Source organism: Pristiophorus japonicus, chromosome 16 (assembly GCF_044704955.1).
Source record: "Pristiophorus japonicus isolate sPriJap1 chromosome 16, sPriJap1.hap1, whole genome shotgun sequence".
Classification (NCBI taxonomy): domain Eukaryota; kingdom Metazoa; phylum Chordata; class Chondrichthyes; family Pristiophoridae; genus Pristiophorus; species Pristiophorus japonicus.
Window position 1 is genome coordinate 125,714,976 of NC_091992.1, and position 19,393 is coordinate 125,734,368.

The 19,393-nt window shown below is 44.5% G+C and overlaps 1 protein-coding gene across 2 annotated transcripts in view; it reads right to left on the reverse strand.

Moving 5' to 3' along the window:
* The window catches only part of st6galnac (ST6 (alpha-N-acetyl-neuraminyl-2,3-beta-galactosyl-1,3)-N-acetylgalactosaminide alpha-2,6-sialyltransferase), a 113,397-nt gene that overhangs the window by 14,081 nt on the left and 79,923 nt on the right, over positions 1-19,393 (reverse strand). For both annotated transcript variants that reach the window (XM_070857823.1, XM_070857822.1), the window contains exons 4-7: positions 18,864-19,032; positions 17,260-17,437; positions 6,781-6,919; positions 4,429-4,532 (exon numbers count right to left, since the gene is read on the reverse strand). In XM_070857823.1, the coding sequence (XP_070713924.1) occupies positions 4,429-4,532; positions 6,781-6,919; positions 17,260-17,437; positions 18,864-19,032 (590 nt within the window). The remainder of the gene's footprint in view (positions 1-4,428; positions 4,533-6,780; positions 6,920-17,259; positions 17,438-18,863; positions 19,033-19,393) is intronic.

The window sequence follows — 19,393 nt, forward strand, 5'->3', positions numbered from 1 at the left end:
GTATATTGTAAATAGCTGGGGTCCCAGCGCTGAGCCCTGCGGCACCCCACTAGTCACTGCCTGCCATTCTGAAAAAAGACCCATTTATCCCGACTCTCTGCTTCCTGTCTGCCAACCAGTTCTCTATCCATGTCAGTACTTTACCCCCAACACCATGTGCTTTGATTTTGCACACCAATCTCTTGTGTGGAATCTTGTCAAAAGCCTTTTGAAAGTCCAAATACACCACATCCACTGGTTCTCCCTTGTCCACTCTACTAGTTACATCCTCAAAATATTCCAGAAGATTTGTCAAGCATGATTTCCCTTTCATAAATCCATGCTGACTTGGACCGATCCTGTCACTGCTTTCCAAATGTGCTGCTATTTCACCTTTAATAATTGATTCCAACATTTTTCCCACTACTGATGTCAGGCTAACCGGTCTATAATTACCCGTTTTCTCTCTCCCTCCTTTTTTAAAAAGTGGTGTTACATTAGCTACACTCCAGTCCATAGGAACTGATCCAGAGTCGATAGACTGTTAGAAAATGATCACCAATGCATCCACTATTTCTATGGCCACTTCCTTTAATACTCTGGGATGCAGACTATCAGGTCCCTGGGATTTATCGGTCTTCAATCCCATCAATTTCCCACCTATTAAGGATTTCCTTCAGTTCCTCCTTCTCACTAGACCCTCGGTCCCATAGTATTTCCGGAAGGTTATTTGTGCCTTCCTTCGTTGAGACAGAACCAAAGCATTTGTTCAACTGGTCTGCCATTTCTTTGTTCCCCATTATAAATTCACCTGAATCTGACTGCAAGGGACCTACGTTTGTCTTCACCAATCTTTTTCTCTTCATATATCTCTAGAAGCTTTTGGAGTCAGTTTTTATGTTCCCGGCAAGCTTCCTCTCATACTCTGTTTCCCCCCTCCTAATTAAATCCTTTGTCCTCCTCTGCTGAATTCTAAATTTCTCCCAGTCCTCAGGTTTGCTGCTTTTTCTGGACAATTTATATGCCTCTTCCTTGGATTTAACACTATCCTTAATTTCCCTTGTTAGTCACGGTTGAGCCACCTTTCCTGTTTTATTTTTACTCCAGACAGGGATATACAATTGTTTAAGTTCTTCCATGTGATCTTTAAATGTTTGCCATTGCCTATCCACCGTCAACCCTTTAAGTATCATTTGACAGTCTATCCTAGCCAATTCACGCCTCATACCATCAAAGTTACCTTTCCTTAAGTTCAGGACCCTAGTCTCTGAATTAACTATGTCACTTCCATCTTAATAAAGAATTCTACCATATTATGGTCACTCTTTTCCAAGGGACCTCACACAACAAGATTGCTAATTAGTCCTTTCTCATTACATATCACCCAGTCTAGGATGGCCAGCCCTCTAGTTGGCTAAAAAGGCATATGGGATACTTGCCTTTATTAGCCGAGGCATAGAATACAAGAGCAGAGAGGTTATGCTTGAACTGTATAAAACACTAGTTAGGCCACTGCTTGAGTACTGTGTGCCGTTCTGGTCACCACATTACAGGAACGATGTGATTGCACTAGAGAAGGTACAGAGGAGATTTACAAGGAAGTTGCCGGGAGTGGAGAATTTTAGCTATGAGGAAAGATTGGATAGGCTGAAGTTGTTTTCTTTGGAACAGGAGGCTGAGGGGAGACCTTATTGAGGTGTATAAAATTATGAGGGCCAGAGAGTGGCTGGGAAGGACTTATTTCCCTTAGCAGAGGGGTCAACAACCAGGGGGCATAGGTTTAAAGTAATTGGTAGGAAGTTTAGAGGAGGTAGGAGGGGAAATATCTTCATCCAGAGGGGATGGGGGTCTGGAACCCACTGCCTGAAAGGGTGGTAGAGGCAGAAACCCTTGACACATTTAAAAAGTACTTGGATGTGCGCTTGAAGTGCCGTAACCTACAGGGCTACGGACCAAGAGCTGGAAAGTGGGATTAGGCTGGATAGCTTTGTCGGCCGGCCCGGACGCGATGGGCCGAATAGCCTCCTTCCGTGCTGTAAATTTCTATGATTTTATGATCAGATCCAGTATCTTACCAAGTGGCCATTGTTCACGTGTGACCAGACACAATGAATGCAGCAGGTTACTCAACTGGGACGGGAGGGAAACACTACACCTAAACACACATGCACCACATGCTAAATCAGGAGCAAGGTCCCAGGCTGCCCTCTTCAACCCCCGCCTTCCAAGCACAGCCAATAGGACTTCTCAATCTTGGTGCCATCCTAAGAAGATATGCCACACACTCAATTGTGTTCCTGCAATTTATGTGCTCGAGATGGATTTATATATTCACTCATTGACGTTGCACAATGGAATCCAAGATTCAGCTCGAGCCTCAGGTGAAGGAGGCTTTGTGGGTGCGAGGATAATTGGACCAAGGAACGATGTCAATTTAAAGTCATGCCAATTTACATATGTGTAGCCTTAGACAAGGTTTAACCAGTGTTTTATACAGTTCAAGCATAACCCCCCCCTGCTCTTGTATTCTATGCCTTGGTTAATAAAGGCAAGCATTCCATATGCCATCTTAACCACCTTATCTACCTGGCCTGCTACTTTCAGGGATCTATGGACATGCACTCCAAGGTCCCTTTGTTCCTCGACACTTCTCAGTATCCTACCATTTAATGTGTATTCCCTTTCCTTGTTAGACCTCCCCAAATGCATTACCTTATTTGCCATTTGTTCTGGCCACCTGACCAGTTGATTGCTATCTTCCTGCAGTCCGCAATTTTCTTCTTCATTATCAACCACACAGCCGATTTTAGTATCATCTGCAAACTATAGATCCCGTTCTCATCCAGAAAGACCAGTATTATTTCTGCTATTTCCTATCCAGCATGACCGATTATCGGCAAGAACTTTAGGAATCTTTCCTCAGGACCAGTCGGTGGAACATAGCGGACGACAAATGTCAACTGAGTGTGACATCTGGAGTTGAATCAACAGATATTGAATAGAACTTCGCTGATTTTAATTCCTGGATAATCGTCTCAAGTACTTTAGACTAATCAGGTCTTCACAAGTGGTGGAAGACAAGTATGAAGTAAGCCCCTTGCCTTTGTTGGCGAACCACTTGATGTGTTCAGCAAGAAATGCATCATAGTTTGCGAGAATCTCCAACACACACAGACAATTGCCGTTACTTGGAAAACCCAATGATTTCATCTGTCTCGCAACGAAAGTCCTCGTTCACAGAGAAACGTTATCACACAGACAGCCCGCTCTAACACCTTGCGCCAGTACTGCCGGTAATTTTCAAACTGGAAGACAATATGACCATCCACACAACCAGTGCCTGCTTGTCCAGTGCACATTGCTACCATGGCTTCTCTATGCTGGAGGCTGTTTTCGTGAGATGAAATCCTCTCATCTCCATGCTTCCAGTCATTAAACCCACGAGTAAAGTGGCTACTTGTGCGTGCTGTGACCTTGCAAGCAAAGCAGTACACTCTACCGCTTGAAGGTGAATAACAGAGGCACGTTCGCTCCACACGTTCACCTGTCAGCGGGTGCACGCGTGTGGAGAAGGACTTCGAGCAGCATCCTTCCTTGGCATGAATCACGTCGGAGTTTTGGGAAGTCTTTAATCACAGTTTCAGCAGTCCTCACCACCTTTTGCAATCCAATGGCTTTGCACGCCTTCTGAGATATTGTCTCCCCACAGCCCAATGTTGCGCCTCTTTCAGCTCAGTGTGCGCCTTTCAGCATCTTCAACTTTTTGGTCTTGGAGCTCCAACTCGGCCAACTCCGGGTCCGGAGCCACCAGTGGTTTCGTTGTTGACGTTGACTGCACAGCGTCGTCTTGGCCTTCATCTTCATGATCTTGAGTTTTTAGTTGGAATAAATGATCTAGTTTAAGCAGTTTAGCTACTTCTCCTCCCTTTTTGTCCCTCGTGTAGCTGGTGCGCTTTCCTTTTTCTCGCCCCCGATTTGGGTGTAGAATGCATCTCTAGAAAAAGGGCACTGAGAGTCTGTTTGCATCAAGTGGAGAACAACATGTGCCTGAGCCCTCGTGGCTGCGCTCGGTGCTTGTCACGTCACTTATATCGATACTGTTCACCTTTACCCTTAAATCCGATCCTGTATGGGCCACACTCTAGGCTTGGGCCCCGGGCAACTGCCCATCTGCCGCCCTCCCCCTCCCCCTCCCCCCGCCTTAATTCGTCCTGTCTAGAAGCACTGATTTCATCCACATTATTGATTATAACCCAGTCAGTCACCTTACAAGATTTTCAGGGTTAGCCCATTATGTAAGTTTCTCAGAACAGTAACTTTGTGCACACCCAGCTTAGAAAGTAACATTCCTGCCTCTAATCAGACCATGACGAACTGTCTGCTGCCCAGTGTTTCTCAGTCACGGAGAGCGCACAAGAGAAAGCTCAAGGGCACGCAAAACAAACTTGCCTTTTGGATTGGTCCCGCCCCTTCTCTATGGGTGTATTTGTTATTGCCGCTTTTACCAGATAGTAATCTCGGTCGTGATCTGGGAGAAAGATGTATCTCGTCTCCTACAAAAAAAAAGTTACGTGGAGAATGAACCCGAGGTGGTTGAGTTACAATGGATATTAACGATAGTGACTAACCGCTAATGCAGAATACACATCAGGCACTGCGCGTTTATAGGGAATAAGCATTGCTGCACAGTGCACACATCACAACCCAGTCCTAGTGGCTGTGACAGGAGTGGTTTATTTTCAGTAAAATATTGGTTCTCTGGCCTGTGTTCTATTTAGACAACAGAACAATGTTGTTATTTAATATTTATTTATCCCATATAAGGGCACACATGTACATTAAATGTTCTCGGCACAGTTTATTATTTTTCAAATTAGTACGAAGAACTAACGATTTTGCCAACTCCAGCTGATTCCCATCTCCCCCAATATTTCACGATCAAGTGCTTTACAGCCAATGAAGTACTTGTGAAGTGTAGTCACTGTTGTAATGTGGGAAACGCGGCACCCAATTTGCGCACAGCAAGCTCCCACAAACAGCAATGTGATAATGATCAGATCATCTGGTTTTTGTTATATTGATTGAGGGATAAATATTGGCCAGGACACCGGGGAAAACGCCCCTGCTCTTCGAAATAGTGTCGTGGGATCTTTTACATCATACGAGGGGGCAGAAAGAGCCTCAGTTTAATGTTTCATCTGCATGACGGCACCTCAGACAGTGCAGCACTGCACTGGGAGGGTCAGCCTAGATTTTTTGTGCTCAAGTCTCTAGAAACATAGAAACTAGGTGCAGGAGCAGGCCATTCGGCCCTTCGAGTCTGCACCGCCATTTAATGAGTTCATGGCTGAACATGCAACATCAGTACCCCATTCCTGCTTTCTCGCCATACCCCTTGATCCCCCGAGTAGTAAGGACTACATCTAACTCCTTTGTGGGACTTGAACCCACAACCTTCCGAGTCAGAGGCGAGGTGCTGCCCCACTGAGCCGCAGCTGACACAGTGGAAATGATTTAGCTTTTATAATGTCTGAGCATGATGGTAATATTGGGGTCATCCATTCGAACGGTAATGATTGTGTTTGCTCTCAGAGGTTGTGGTCCGATTGGGTTTCCCAAGTTTCTTGGCATTTATCTTTGCATTTCTTCCTCAATTCCGGTCACTGCTGGCAGATCGCCCCCAGAATCTAGATCACCGGGTGTTTAACTGACATCTCCACCGCTCCATGGTTCTCATCTGGTTTGCTTTACCCACCAGCGCTGTCAGAGTTATTAATAGTCCACACGACAGGGAGGATGAACAATTCCTGCTCGGCACCAGTGTTATTTCAACCCAATCCATAGCTTATTCCTCAACTTCAGCGCAGCATTCCGTTCCACACTCTGTGTTCCGTGGTGTCCGCCGTGGCTCCCGCCATGGCTCGGTGGGTAGCACACCCGCCTCAGAGTCCGATGGTTGTAGGTTCAAGACCCACTCCAGGGACTTGAGCGCAACAATCTAGGCTGACCCTCCCAGTGCAGTGCTGAGGGAGCGCTGCACTGTCAGAGGTGCCGTCATTCAGATGAGACGTTAAACTGAGGCCCTGTCTGGCCTCTCAGATGACATAAAAGATCCCATGGCATGATTTTGAATTAGAGGAAGGGTATTCCATCAGTGTCCTGGCCAACATTTATCCCTCAACCAACATCACAAACAGATTATCTAGTTTTCATATTGCTGTTTGTGGGAGCTTGCTGTGCGCAAATTGGCTGCCGCGTTTCCCACATTACAACAGTGACTACACTCAAAGTACTTCATTGGCTGTAAAGCGCTTTGGGACATCCTAAGGTTATGAAATGCGCTATATAAATGCAAGTTCTTGCTTTCTACCTTACTTTATAAACTCCATAATGTTGTAAAATTTATAAATCGCTCAACCGTTGCCGGCCGTGCCTTCTGTTGCCGAGGCCCAAGCTCTGGGACTCCCTCGCTAAACCTCTCCGCCTCTCTTTCCTCCTTTGAGACGCCCCATAAAACCTACCTCCTTGACCTGCCCTAATTTCTCCTCACGTGACTTGTCAAATTTTTTGCCTTATAATACTCCTGTGAAGCGCCTTGGGATGTTTTAATATGTTAAAGGCGCTATATAAATATAAGATGTTGCTGCTGCTTAATTTTAAAACCGTGTCCCCCTTCAGTACTGTACCCACAGTGAGAATCAAATATCACATTTGCATCCACATCTCTCGGTATTTTAAAGACGAGTTGCTCATTTTGGAGACTATCAAAATTGCACAATTTAATCTGGGAGAAAACTTTACCTCAGATTGTGGTAAACCAGTATATCCTACACGATGATATGCAGAGAGAGAATTCTTCATTGTATTTGTGGAAAATGTATAAAAGGATGTCCTAGTTCCTACATCTTTCTCAAATCCTTTAATAATGGCTCCATTCGCTCTAAATTTAAAAAAAACAGCACAAATAAACAAAGAATTAGCCAAACAAAAAAAACACCCGATAAGAGAATTCAAGTTCTGCAGCCTGGCTGCAGTTTTGAAAAAACACAGACCACATTGCATTAAGTCATCAATCAACTTGACATTTTAGGACCTTTGGTAGCGAGCCAATTAAAAGGTTAACAGACTATCAATTGGGCCAATAAGGTCAAAGAAGGCAAGTTTTTTTCTGTAAATTGAACCAGGTATAAGTACAGCCATTTTGGCCACGTGGTCTCAGAAGGACAAAGGCCTGGCTTAAAGCCAGAGGCTGGTTGCTGCTGCCAGAATAAAGTTACATTAAAACTACAACCGGAGTTCGTATTTCATTGGGAATTAAGAGATCTAACAATTTTGGCGTCACGAACACGATCGCTGAGGAAAGAAACTGAATTTTGGACATCGGACCTACATACTGCGGGAAGGACTCCTCTTTATAAAAGTCCTCAGTCAAAAGTCTAAATTCGCCTCTCCTTCTACGCGATTCCGAAAGCCTCCGGTTTGCGAACCCTCCGGTTGGTAGTTGGCTCGAGGTCCCATAGACGTCTAACTTCGGCGGTGTGTTAGTTAATTAATCACCGACCCACTGATCGGCTGGAAAGCCTACGACTCGAGACCCCAGTAAAGAAATCAGTATTATGGCAGCAGGAGATAAGAGCAAAGAATTGCCTACAACTGTTAAAGGCGGGTGAGCACCACCTGAGGTTTCGATAGATGAAATCCTCGAACAGTTGAAAGAATACAAAGAGCAACAATTCAACTTATCTAAAACCTGTATTAAGATCGAACAAAAATACAATGGTCCTTGGACGAGATTAAAAGGGTCTGGGGAAAAACGACCCGTATGAAAAATAAAGAGCGATCTAGATGGTCCCTAGCCGTTATGGGACAGATCCGAAAGCGGAATGAAATTATAATGCGTTCCCAACATGATCGAGAACTGACCAGTACAAAGGACCAATTGCAAGCTGTTTGTGCACAGCTGCGACAGACAAGAATTGAACTTGAAAAGTCGGAAGCGGAAGTTAAAGATCTTAAAGGTGAAATTAAAGAATGGAAAAAATCATTAGGTCAAGAGACAGTAATAGGAAAAGGAAAATGTATCGGTCAATTCCCAGGGTACCCATGTTTGGATAAATTAAAAGCGCAAACCCGAAGACACGACTGAGGAATAGATACGGTTTCTGAATCCTCCAACAATACAGTGTCGGAGGATGATGAAGAATTAGGGGTGCGCTTTGCCCCGTTTAAAAAAAGACGAGTTGTAGTCAAATCAGAAGAGACTGCGGATGAGGGCGGAACCAAAAAAACAAAGAAAAGGGTGTATGCAGAATACTTAGTTCATGCTCCGGCAGACCCAGAGAAAATTGATAAATGGTCCAAGGAATTGCCCAATCCAAAGAAAGGGGGAGTGAAAACGTGGGACCAATTGGACCGCTTATGAAATATATATCAACTTCATCCCTGGGATGGAGCGCAAATTTTGAACATAATGATGCCAAAAACACAAGGAAGAAATTGCACGACAAGGTAGAAGCAGCTTTGGGGCAGAATGAGCAAGAATTAGACGCAGGATGGGAGTCGATTAAACACCGGCTGCAAGCCTTCAGTCCAGCTAAGACAGACTGGGGAAAAATTGCGGCCTGCCAACAGAAAGGAACAGAGGAGGTCCTGGAGTATGACGAGCCGTTTAGATGCACGTGGCTAGAACATTCGGGTATGAATAATACGGATGAGGAAATGGATGAACAAGTGTTTGGACCCCTGAAAGCAGCTTTCATGGCAGGTCTAAAGCCAGAACTGTCCAAAATGCTTAAGGTAGTGTTACCGGACTGGGAAGGTAGAGGAACAACTTTTGCAGCACTGGTGGATCGATGTAACCAATTAGATCGGGATATGGGAGCTAAAGTCCGAGCCCTGCAGGCTGTGGGATGGAAATCCCAGGATTCCGATAAACAGTCATTAGGAAAATTACCCGGAAAATGTCATTATTGTGGGAAAGAAGGTCACTGGGCCAAGACGTGCAGGGCAAAACAGAAAGGTCATGGCTGGGGAAGAGGACGCAGCCAGGGATACAATTCAGCCAACAAGCCAGGCTTGTCACAAGATAACGGCCTCATAGAAGCATTTAAGCGACTGACAATACAACAACAGAAGGAGTTACTTGGGATAGCAAAAAACGATTAGAGCCCACCCTGGCCCCCCTCCTCGCACTAATACAACAAAGGGGAGATGGGCTATATATAACTGTGAGGGTGGGCGATAAGGATGTGGACTGTCTTTTAGACACAGGGGCGGAATTAACATGCTTACCCCTACAATATGGAGACTTTTTGCCATTGGATGGTAGGGCACGTACAGCCTATGGAGTTGGGGGCCATAAAATGGAAATTAAAAGGACAACACCGGTACTTATAGGGCTGGGTCCACATGAACTAACCACGCCGGTCTGGATAGGCCCAGTAGATCAACCCCTTTTGGGCTTGGACGTTCTAATCCAAGTAGATTCATCGTTGCATTTTGAGGATGGTCGGATGACATGATCAATTAGAACTTTGAAGAAAGAAGAATTGAAGGAACACCCGATATGGACTAAAGATAAGATCGATTGTGGCCGACTCCAGATGGAACCTGCGTCATTTACCGGGACCAAGCCTCCATGCACTAAACAGTATCCCATCAGTCCAACTGCCATCGCAGGAATCTTACCGGTTATTCAGCAATTGGAAAACACATAGCTCCTCCAATGGCCCCGTGTAGCCGGTACAGAAATCTAACGAGACTTGGAGTTTGACTGTCGATTTTCGGAAAGCTAACCAGTGTATTGATCAAAAAGCTCCTTTGGTCGCAGATCCCTCCACCATTTTTAATGCCCTCAAACCGGAACATAAATATTTCTCGGTTATAGATATGGCCAACGGATTTTGGTCAGTGCCGACAGTGGTTTGCTTTCACGGTCCAAGGACAACAGTATACTTGGACCCGGTTACCGCAGGGTTTCCACAACAGCCCTACGGTATTCCACATGGCTTTACAAAGCCATTTGCGAGAATTACCTCCCCTGTCATCCAATATGTAGACGATATCCTGCTAGCTTCAAACACGGAAGAACAGCATGAACAAGATTTATGAGCTTTGCTGGACCACCTTTGGTTGAAAGGACATAAAGCCAGCATCGACAAAGCACAAATATCCCAAGAAGAGGTTGTATACCTGGGACAAGGAAAGAGAGAACTTACCCAGGATAGAACTGCAACCATTCGGGCTGCTAAAAAACCCACCACTATTCAGGAACTAAGGGCCCAAGTTTCCACACGATAAAAAACGGGCGCCCCTCCGAGCTGGGCGCCTATTTTTCGCGCCTAAAAAACAAAAATCGCGATTCTGGAGCGTTCTGCAGCTCCTTGTCTGCCTGGCGCGGCGCGCAGGGGGGGGTGGAGCCTACACTCGCGCCGATTTTGAAAGTGGGAGGGGGCGGGTACGATTTAAATTAATTTTTTTCCTGCCGGCAACGCTGCGCGTGCGCGTTGGAGCGTTCGCGCATGCTCAGTGTGAAAAAAACATTGGCACTCGGCCATTTTTGTAGTTCTTTGTAGCCGTTTAATTTTTGAACATTTTAAAAATAAAAGCACATTGCCATCAGCACATCAGCACTTGCAGCCTTCTCACTGTCTCCTTCCCCCCACCCCCTCCCCCCCCCCGCGGGAAGAACGGGCGCCTCCTCCCCCGCGGGAAGAACGGGCGCCTCAGGCCTCATTCTCCGTGCCTGAAGCACTTTCACACAGGTAGGAAGATGGTTTATTTAATCTTTTCTTTGCTTATAAATGTTTATTCAGGTTGGATTTATTTGTATAATATTTGTAGAAGTATAAATAAGGATTTATTATAGAATTTAATTACTTTCCCCCCCCTCCCCCCACCTCGTTCTGGACGCCTAATTTGTAACCTGCGCCTGATTTTTTACTGTGTAGAACAGGTTTTTTCAGTTCTACAAAAATCTTCACTTGCTCCATTCTACTTTAGTTTGGAGTACGTTTTCACTGTGGAAACTTTCAAATCAGGCGTCAGTGGCCGGACACGCCCCCTTTTGAAGAAAAAATTCTGTTCCAAAGTAGAACTGTTCTTCCTGACTAGAACTGTAGAAAATAAAATGTGGAGAATTGCGATTTCTAAGATAGTCCGTTCTTCACCAGTTGCTCCTAAAAATCAGGCGCAAATCATGTGGAAACTTGGGCCCAAGGTCTTTTTTGGGATTGTGTAACTTTAACAGAAATTGGATTGACTCCTTCACACAGCTTGCTCAGCCATTGAATGATATTTTAAAGGGGAAACGTGCCTCTAAAGAAGCCATCACCCTCACTAAAGAACAGCAAGAGGCCTTCCTGAGTTTGAAAAAGGCTTTGTATTCGGCACCGGCTCTGGGAATCCCCGACAGTGGTCAGCCATTTACCCTGTTTGTCCATGAGAAAGAAGGATATATGACAGCTATACTGACACAAGAACATGGGGATCGGCAAAGACCTATTGACTATTATTCGGCAAAACTGGATGTGGTAGCCCTCGGATGGGGAAGTTGCCTAAGGGCCATGGAAGCTACATGTCGAGCGGTAATGATCACTGCGGGTCTAGTCCTCGACCAAAAGCTGATTGTCAAGTGTCCCCACACCGTACACGCTCTGCTGTCTATGAATAGAATGTCTCAGGTGACGGCAGCTAGATGGACCCGCTGGACAGCAGTTTTGGAAGCTCCTAATCTCCATATCGTCCGGGCCAGCCCGGTTAATCCTGCAACTATGCTCCCGATGTCAGAATCGAGGGAGCAAGAGGGGGGAGAATGTGAAGAGCATGACTGCGTGGAGATTTTAAAAGAAACAGAAGAAGCAGCCTTAGCAGCAGAGGAGCCTCTGCACAACCCAGACCTCATCCTGTTTACAGATGGTTCCTCCTTTGTTGACAATGGTACCAGAAAAGCAGGATGGGCAGTTACAACCTTATATGAGGGTAGTGGCAAAAGGATGTTTACCCTCAGGAACATCAGCACAACAGGCCGAGTTACGGGCCCTGTCAGAAGCATGTCGAATAGCAGAAGGACAGATAGCTAATGTCGACACAGATTCGCGTTATGCTTTTGGAGTCGCTCACGACTTTGGTCTGTTATGGCGGAAAAGGGGATTCCTCACTGCTGCTGGTACACCTATCCGAAATGGAAAAGAAGTCCGAGACTTACTGGAGGCCATACAATTACCTCAGGAAGTGTCCATCCTGAAGTGTAAGGCCCATACCAAGGAAAATACCATGGAAGCACAGGGAAATGCCCTAGCCGACCAGGCAGCTAAAGATGCCGCCTCACAGGGCGTTCCCCCAGAAGAACCACCACAGATGTGTAGATTGAAAGCACTCAGGACTCTGACACGAGACCTTCAAACAATGCAAGGCGTGTGCTCCAGAGAGGAAAAATGGACATGGATTGAGGTAGGAATTAAGCTATGTGAAGATGGTGTCTGGAGACAAAGAGTTACCGACAAGCCAGTCGCGCCACAAGCGCTTATGCCTTTTTTAGCCCAACAGATCCACTCGTGGGGACACTTGGCCTCACAACAGATGACGGCATGGTTCCAGAAAAGCTGGTGGGGTCGGGGATTTAAAAAACATGCCCAGCTGGTAGCAGACCGTTGTGTGGTCTGCCAGAAAAATAATTCTGGACCCATCACGGTAATGCCCCAACTGAGGCCCCCTGCCCCTGTCGGACCATTCCAGCATCTGCAGGTTGATTATATATCTCTTCCTTCATGCCAAGGATACACGAACATTCTTGTCATGGTCGACAGATTCTCTAGATGGGTAGAAGCTGTCCCAACTAAAAGAGCCACAGCCAATCACACTGCAAAGGTCTTGTGTAAGGATTACATTCCCCGATGGGGAGTCCCGAGTAGCATTGACTCAGATCAGGGAACACACTTCACAAGAAGTCTGTAGGTTACTGAACATTACGTGGGATTTACACTGTCCTTATCATCCACAATCATCAGGACAAGTAGAGCGACTGAATCGAACTCTGAAACAACAGCTTGCCAAATATCACCAAGAAGGAACACCATGGCCCCAGGCACTACCAATAGTGCTATGTTGCATTAGGGCAACCCCGAACAGAACTACAGGTCTAAGCCCATTTGAAATTATAACAGGAAAACCCATGTCGCTGCCAGGAATTATCGATTTAAGGAAAGCTGATGTTCACTTCATGAGTGACACTTTGTTATCATACTGTCAGAACCTAACCAATGCTATTAGTTCTGTTTCCCGACAGGTATCAGCAGCTTGGGGTAATCCACCCGAAGGAGGACACGACATCATCCCGGGAGTCTGGGTGTATGTGAAAAAGTTGCAGAAAGAACCTTTGGGTGCCAAGTGGGAGAGACCTTATCAAGTGTTATTGACCACCCAGGCAGCTGTTAAAAGTCCAAGGAAAGAAAGCCTGGATCCATGCTCCACACGTTAAACGAGCACCCGTAACTGAAGCTGAAATCTAATAAGGACCATTACTTTTTGCCAAAATGTATAAATTTACTGTATTACTGATTGTAGGTATTGTAGGCATAGGCCTACTTCTTACTAGCCGACCCTCTGCACCAAAGGGAAATAGTAGGGTAGCAAGGGAATGACATGTAAATACCTTTTTATATATGTCATACATTTATGCCAAACAAGGTAACATTTCTAGTTGTTGGGTGTGTGCGCATATTCCTATTCACTCAAAGGGAGAGATTCCCTTGAGGCCAGTTCCCTTGAATATCTCGGAAATGGCTGAGTGGATAATTAATCAAAATAAAACAGGCAATGCGTTTCAGGATACGGAAAACTGGGCACGTAAATGGAAGTCAGCAGGTTACAATCTGACTACCTTTGAAGGGGGATACCAACCATGCTATAATAATTCCAAACGGCCCCCATTTTTTGTTATCACTAATACAACGGGAATAGGAAGACCTGGGGAATCGGTCTGTCTGATTAGAAACATCAAAGGAGGCCAAAATATGGGGTATAGTAATTGCTCCCAGAATTATAATATAATCAAGACATGGAACCGTCCAAACTGGGCCGATGTGGGAATTTTTAACGTAACGGGGATTCTGAAGAAAACAGATGGAAAAGCCTGGCCAGGCTCCGGAGTGTTGCTGACAAAGAAACAGTTAACCTTCATTGCCTATAATGGCACCTATTGGGTGTGTGGCCACAAGGCCTACCCTTGGCTGCCCCAGAATTGGACGGGATCCTGCTATTTAGCCTACATTGTACCTTATATGTATCATATAAAGTCACTATCGGAACATTTACATCGTCCTAAGAGAGCTATCACAGAAACAGAGAGGTTCTTTGCCATTCTGATCCCCAGGTATGGGACCGCCAGACTGGCAAGGGAATCCATTAACATGGCTTCCGTTGTGGAACAGGTAGCCAATGATACCTCAGAGGCCCTAATTAAAATCAATACAGAAATGGTAGCAATCCGCAGAGTAGCCCTGCAGAATAGACTGGCCCTTGATTACATCCTGGCTGAAAAGGGAGGTACTTGCGCCCTACTCGGAACTGAGTGTTGCACACATATCCCAGATAGCTCCGAAGAAATTACCCACTTAGCGGAGCATATCCAAAAGGAGGTAGAAAAACTGAAGCAACCCCCAGCATTCACTTTGTGGAGTGGAGCCACTGAATGGCTCGGTTCAATAGGAACTTCATTGGTGGAAGGTTTAATTCTATTTGTTGTAATTATTTTACTTTTATATTGTTTGTTTATGTTGATTAAATGTTGTTGCGACCAGGCGGCTGTAGCTGCTGTCCCGCAGGTGAGACACCTTGCAGGTCCCAGCAGACCGTCTGTACATGGCATAGGGGTATGTTATGCTTAAGGAAAGGTTGTTTACTGGTTGAATTAAGATATTGATTTGGATTAAATTGGAATAAGGTTAATTAACCTACTAAAACCAGACTTCCATTGTGGCCACGATGGAACTCGGGTTAGTGTAAATTTGTGTGGAAGCTATATTAACATGTATGAAATTATTTTGTAGAATGTTTAACCAGTGATACCTGATGTTTTATGATTCAGTTTGTGAAAGAATCAAAGGGGGGATTGATAGAGAATTCAAGCACTGCAGCCTGGCTGCAGTTTTGAAAAAACACAGACCACATTGCATTAAGTCATCAATCAACTTGACATTTTAGGATCTTTGGTAGCGAGCCAATTAAAAGGTTAACAGACTATCAATTGAGCCAATAAAGGTCAAAGGCGGCGAGTTCTTTTCTGTAAATTGAACCAGGTATAAGTACAGCCGTTTTGGCCATGTGGTCTCAGAAGGACAAAGGCCTGGCTTAAAGCCAGAAGCTTGTTGCTGCTGCCAGAATAAAGTTACATTAAAACTACAACCGGAGTTCGTATTTCATTGGGAATTAAGAGATCTAACAACACCAATACAAAAAGCAAAATACTACGGATGCTGGAATCTGAAATAAAAACAGAAAATGCTGGAAATCTCAGCAGGTCAGGCAGCATCTGTGGGGAGAGAAACAGAGTTAACGTTTCAGGTCGATGACCCTTTGTCAGAACTGGCGATAGTTCAAAATGTAACAGATTGTTAAGGAAGTGCTGGGGCCTTGGAAGGAGGAGGGGAGGAAAGAACAAAAGGGAAGGTCTGTGATAGGGTGGAAGGCAGGAGAGATTTGAGAGACAAAGGGGATGATGAGCCAAATTGAGATGATAATGCACGTTAGGAAACAAAAGATGAGTCTAGAGAAGGTGTGAATGGCGGAATAATTACCAGTTGCTATGGGAAAGAGAAACAAAATAAAAATTTAAAAAAAGAGATGGGGAGTTTTTGTAAAAATAAAAGGGCGAGGAAAGGAAACAAAATGTGGGCAGAGGTTATGGTGTGAAATTGTTGAACTCGATGTTGCGTCCAGAAGGATATAAAGTGTCTAAACGAAAGATGAGGTGCTGTTCCTCGAGCTTGCGTTGAACTTCATTTGAACAGCGTAGGAGGCAGCGGACAGAGATGTCGGAGTGGGAGCGGAGAATTAAAGTGACAGGTGACAGGTAGCTCGGGGTCATGCTTACGGACTGAACGGAGGTGTTCCGCAAAGCGGTCACCCAATCTGTGTTTGGTCGCCCCAATGTAGGAGGAGACTACATCGTGAGCAGCGAACACAGTATACTAAATTGGAAGTACAAGTAAATCGCTGTTTCTCCTGGAAGGAGTGTTTGGGGCCCTGGGCAGTGGGAATGGAGGAGGTAAAGGGGCAGTTGTTACATCTCCTGCGCTTGCACGGGAAGGTGCCGTGGGAAGGGGAGGGGGTGCTGGGGGTGACTGCGGAATGGACCAGGGTACCTTTGGAATGCTGAGAGGTGATAGGAAAAAAAACACCATTTTAACTCCCTAGATTTTCTCCTGGCCTCCCGAATCATTTCCTTTCTTTTACAATCTACAGGCTTTTAAGAGTCTGCCATCACTTCATCGCTACATCTGCATAGCTGACCTTCCCTTTCACTCTTCAAACTTCAACCCCGTCTCATAGGTCATGGTCCTTCATAAAATGAATACATAAATACACATACTTCATACATATTGACTTGGAGTGTCATTTATTTTATTTCCCGTAGGGTTGGGATAGTGTTGTAAGCTCTGCGTTGGCAGCAATGGTTTTGTACTCTGCCAACCAATCTAGTTTGGAATGTTTTTGAAATGAATACTTCTGGTGGATATTGTGCAATTTCTACTTGGGCAACACCGTTTACAATCTTTATTGTCTGACTAGTGATTCATCCGAATGTGCGAATCACTGTAGTCAGGCAATAAAGATTGTAAACGGTGTTGCCCAAGTAGAAATTGCACAATATCCACCAGAAGTATTCATTTCAAAAACATTCCAAACTAGATTGGTTGGCAGAGTACAAGTGATCACAACTAAATCTGAAGATTGAAAAATATTCATATTCTAACTGCACCACAATAACAAATTCATTCTCCACACCAACCGGCCTTGGAGACTGACCATTCAGTCGGCATCTGGTCAAATTTTGGACAGTTTTGCCAAGTAGGAACTGGACTCCCCATGTCCAGATTCAAAACCCTTAAATTCAGCAAAGAGGAGACGACTTTCATTCTGTTGGCCTGGGTTGGACTTGCAACCTGGAGCCAAGAGATAAATGGACAGTGTTTGGACCTATTTCACTAACCGGTTCCTTTCATCTTGGCACGCAGGCACTCAATCCTCATTTGACCAAGTGAGATGCAAATAGAAGCATACCTGAATACATAGTCATGTTTATCGATTTCCTCTCCCTTCCGAGAACCATTCAGTATTCCACCATTTCCAACCACTGCACAGCGGATGCAGACAGAAGTCTTATTTGGTCTTTTCTCCCAGTCATCAAACATGAAAGTGTTTGCAGAGGTGTTAAGATAGCTCAGGGCATCCTTCAGGTCTGCAACATATGATTGTGGTTAACCTACGACTGTATAATATAGCAAAAAAACTACAATTGTGTCTTAAAAACACAGTATCTTTGGTTTACAAAGATTGGATTCAAATACGAAACTAAAATGTAAGGAGAGGACTTCATTGCTCCAATTCTTTTGTTACTTCAATGAAAACTTTAAAGGTGTGGTGACAATATAAATATATACTGGTTGAATTTATGGCCTACTCCTGCTCTTAATTCTTATCTTATGACACTTTCAGACTCTGCCATTTGCCCTGGAGTGACTAAGTATCACAGTGCCCAAGCCAAAAGCTGGTAATTAAATAATTGCCATAAAATAATCCAACCCTGACTGTGATAGTTTCTTACTGCATCACACACATACACACAACACAGACACACACTAACAGACACACTCACACACACACACACACACAGACACAAACACAACACGGCTCCTTAACAGAAACAATCCTCATGTGAATTTGCCACATGCCCCTTTTAATTATTTACATCAGTAGTTGCATTACCACAGCAGTCCACTACGTGGAGCTCTATTACCCTGACAACATAACTTTAGGATTTAACTGCACAGTTAACCGCAGATTATAACTACACCTTGCACCCTCTAGTCCTGTCACTCTATGTCTGCCTGTTTAAATCCATGAGCAATATTGGTCAACCTTTATACACAGATCCACCATCAGGTTCTTTGAAAGCAAATAACGAGTCATTTTACTGTGAGCATTGTTGAGAATAGAAAATAGTTTACACCACAAGTGCTCATCATGTTGTGGTAAATCAATGAATGCTAGTGAGAGAATACTGCCTGCATTGTTTTATAAAGGCTATTTTCTCAGCATTGAGAGAAAACGGGAGAACTGCAAAATGGTCACAAGACAGGTTACATACATCAAGCTGTGTGTTCGTGAGAGGTTGATTTATTTCCATTAATTAATTTGCAACATAAGAACAGGAGTAGGCCATTCAGCCCCTCGAGCCTGTTCCGCTATTCAAAGAGATCATGGCTGATCTGCGATCTAACTCCATATTGACCCATATCCCTTAATACCTTTGATTGGTTAACAAAAACCTCTCAGATTTAAAATTAACAATTAATTTAACGGAAATTGCGGGAGAGTTACAAACGTCTACCACCCTGTGTATGTGTAGAAGTGATTCCTACTTTCACTCCTGAAAGGTCTGGCTCTAATATTTAGACTATGCCCAGAGTCCTAGACTCCCCAACCAGCGGGAATAGTTTCTCTCTATCTACCCAATCTGTTCCTCTTAATATCCTGAAAACATCAATCAAATCATTCGTTACCCTTCTAAATTCTAGGGAATAGAACTCTAATATGTACTACTGCTGACATTTGCAATGTTACTGTTTGATATATAATTACTCAAACAAAAAGATAATATTTACCTTCATAATTGATCACACCCCAACCATGAGCTCCATTATATCTTTTCATTCTTTTGTACTCCTGTTCTGTAGCATGTTTATTCCATTGCAGGACAGGTATTGTTTCCAAGAAGACATCGTCATACTCAGATATATTTGCTATTCGCTTTCTTATGTTCTCGGGACATTTCTAACAAGCAAAAGACAATTTGGTATTAAGGTCAAGCAGGCAATTCATGCTTCAATACAAAACCTCGTGTCAATTCAAAGGCCTAGGGGTTGATGGGCCAAGGAGAGTGGCTTGCCAGTAATATCCTTTATCTGGAGAGAGGTGTGTAGTCACATTGAGTCAGAAACTCAATGGCCCTGCTTGTATCTTAGTATAAACAGAGTGCTGGAGATGCTCAGCAGGTCAGGCAGCATCTGTGGAGAGAGAAACAGGGCTAACGTTTCAGGTCTGTGACTCTTTGTCAGACCTGGAAAAAATTGGAGATGCAACAGGTTTTAAGCAAAAACAAGAGGGAGGGAAATGGGGAGAGGGCATGACTAAA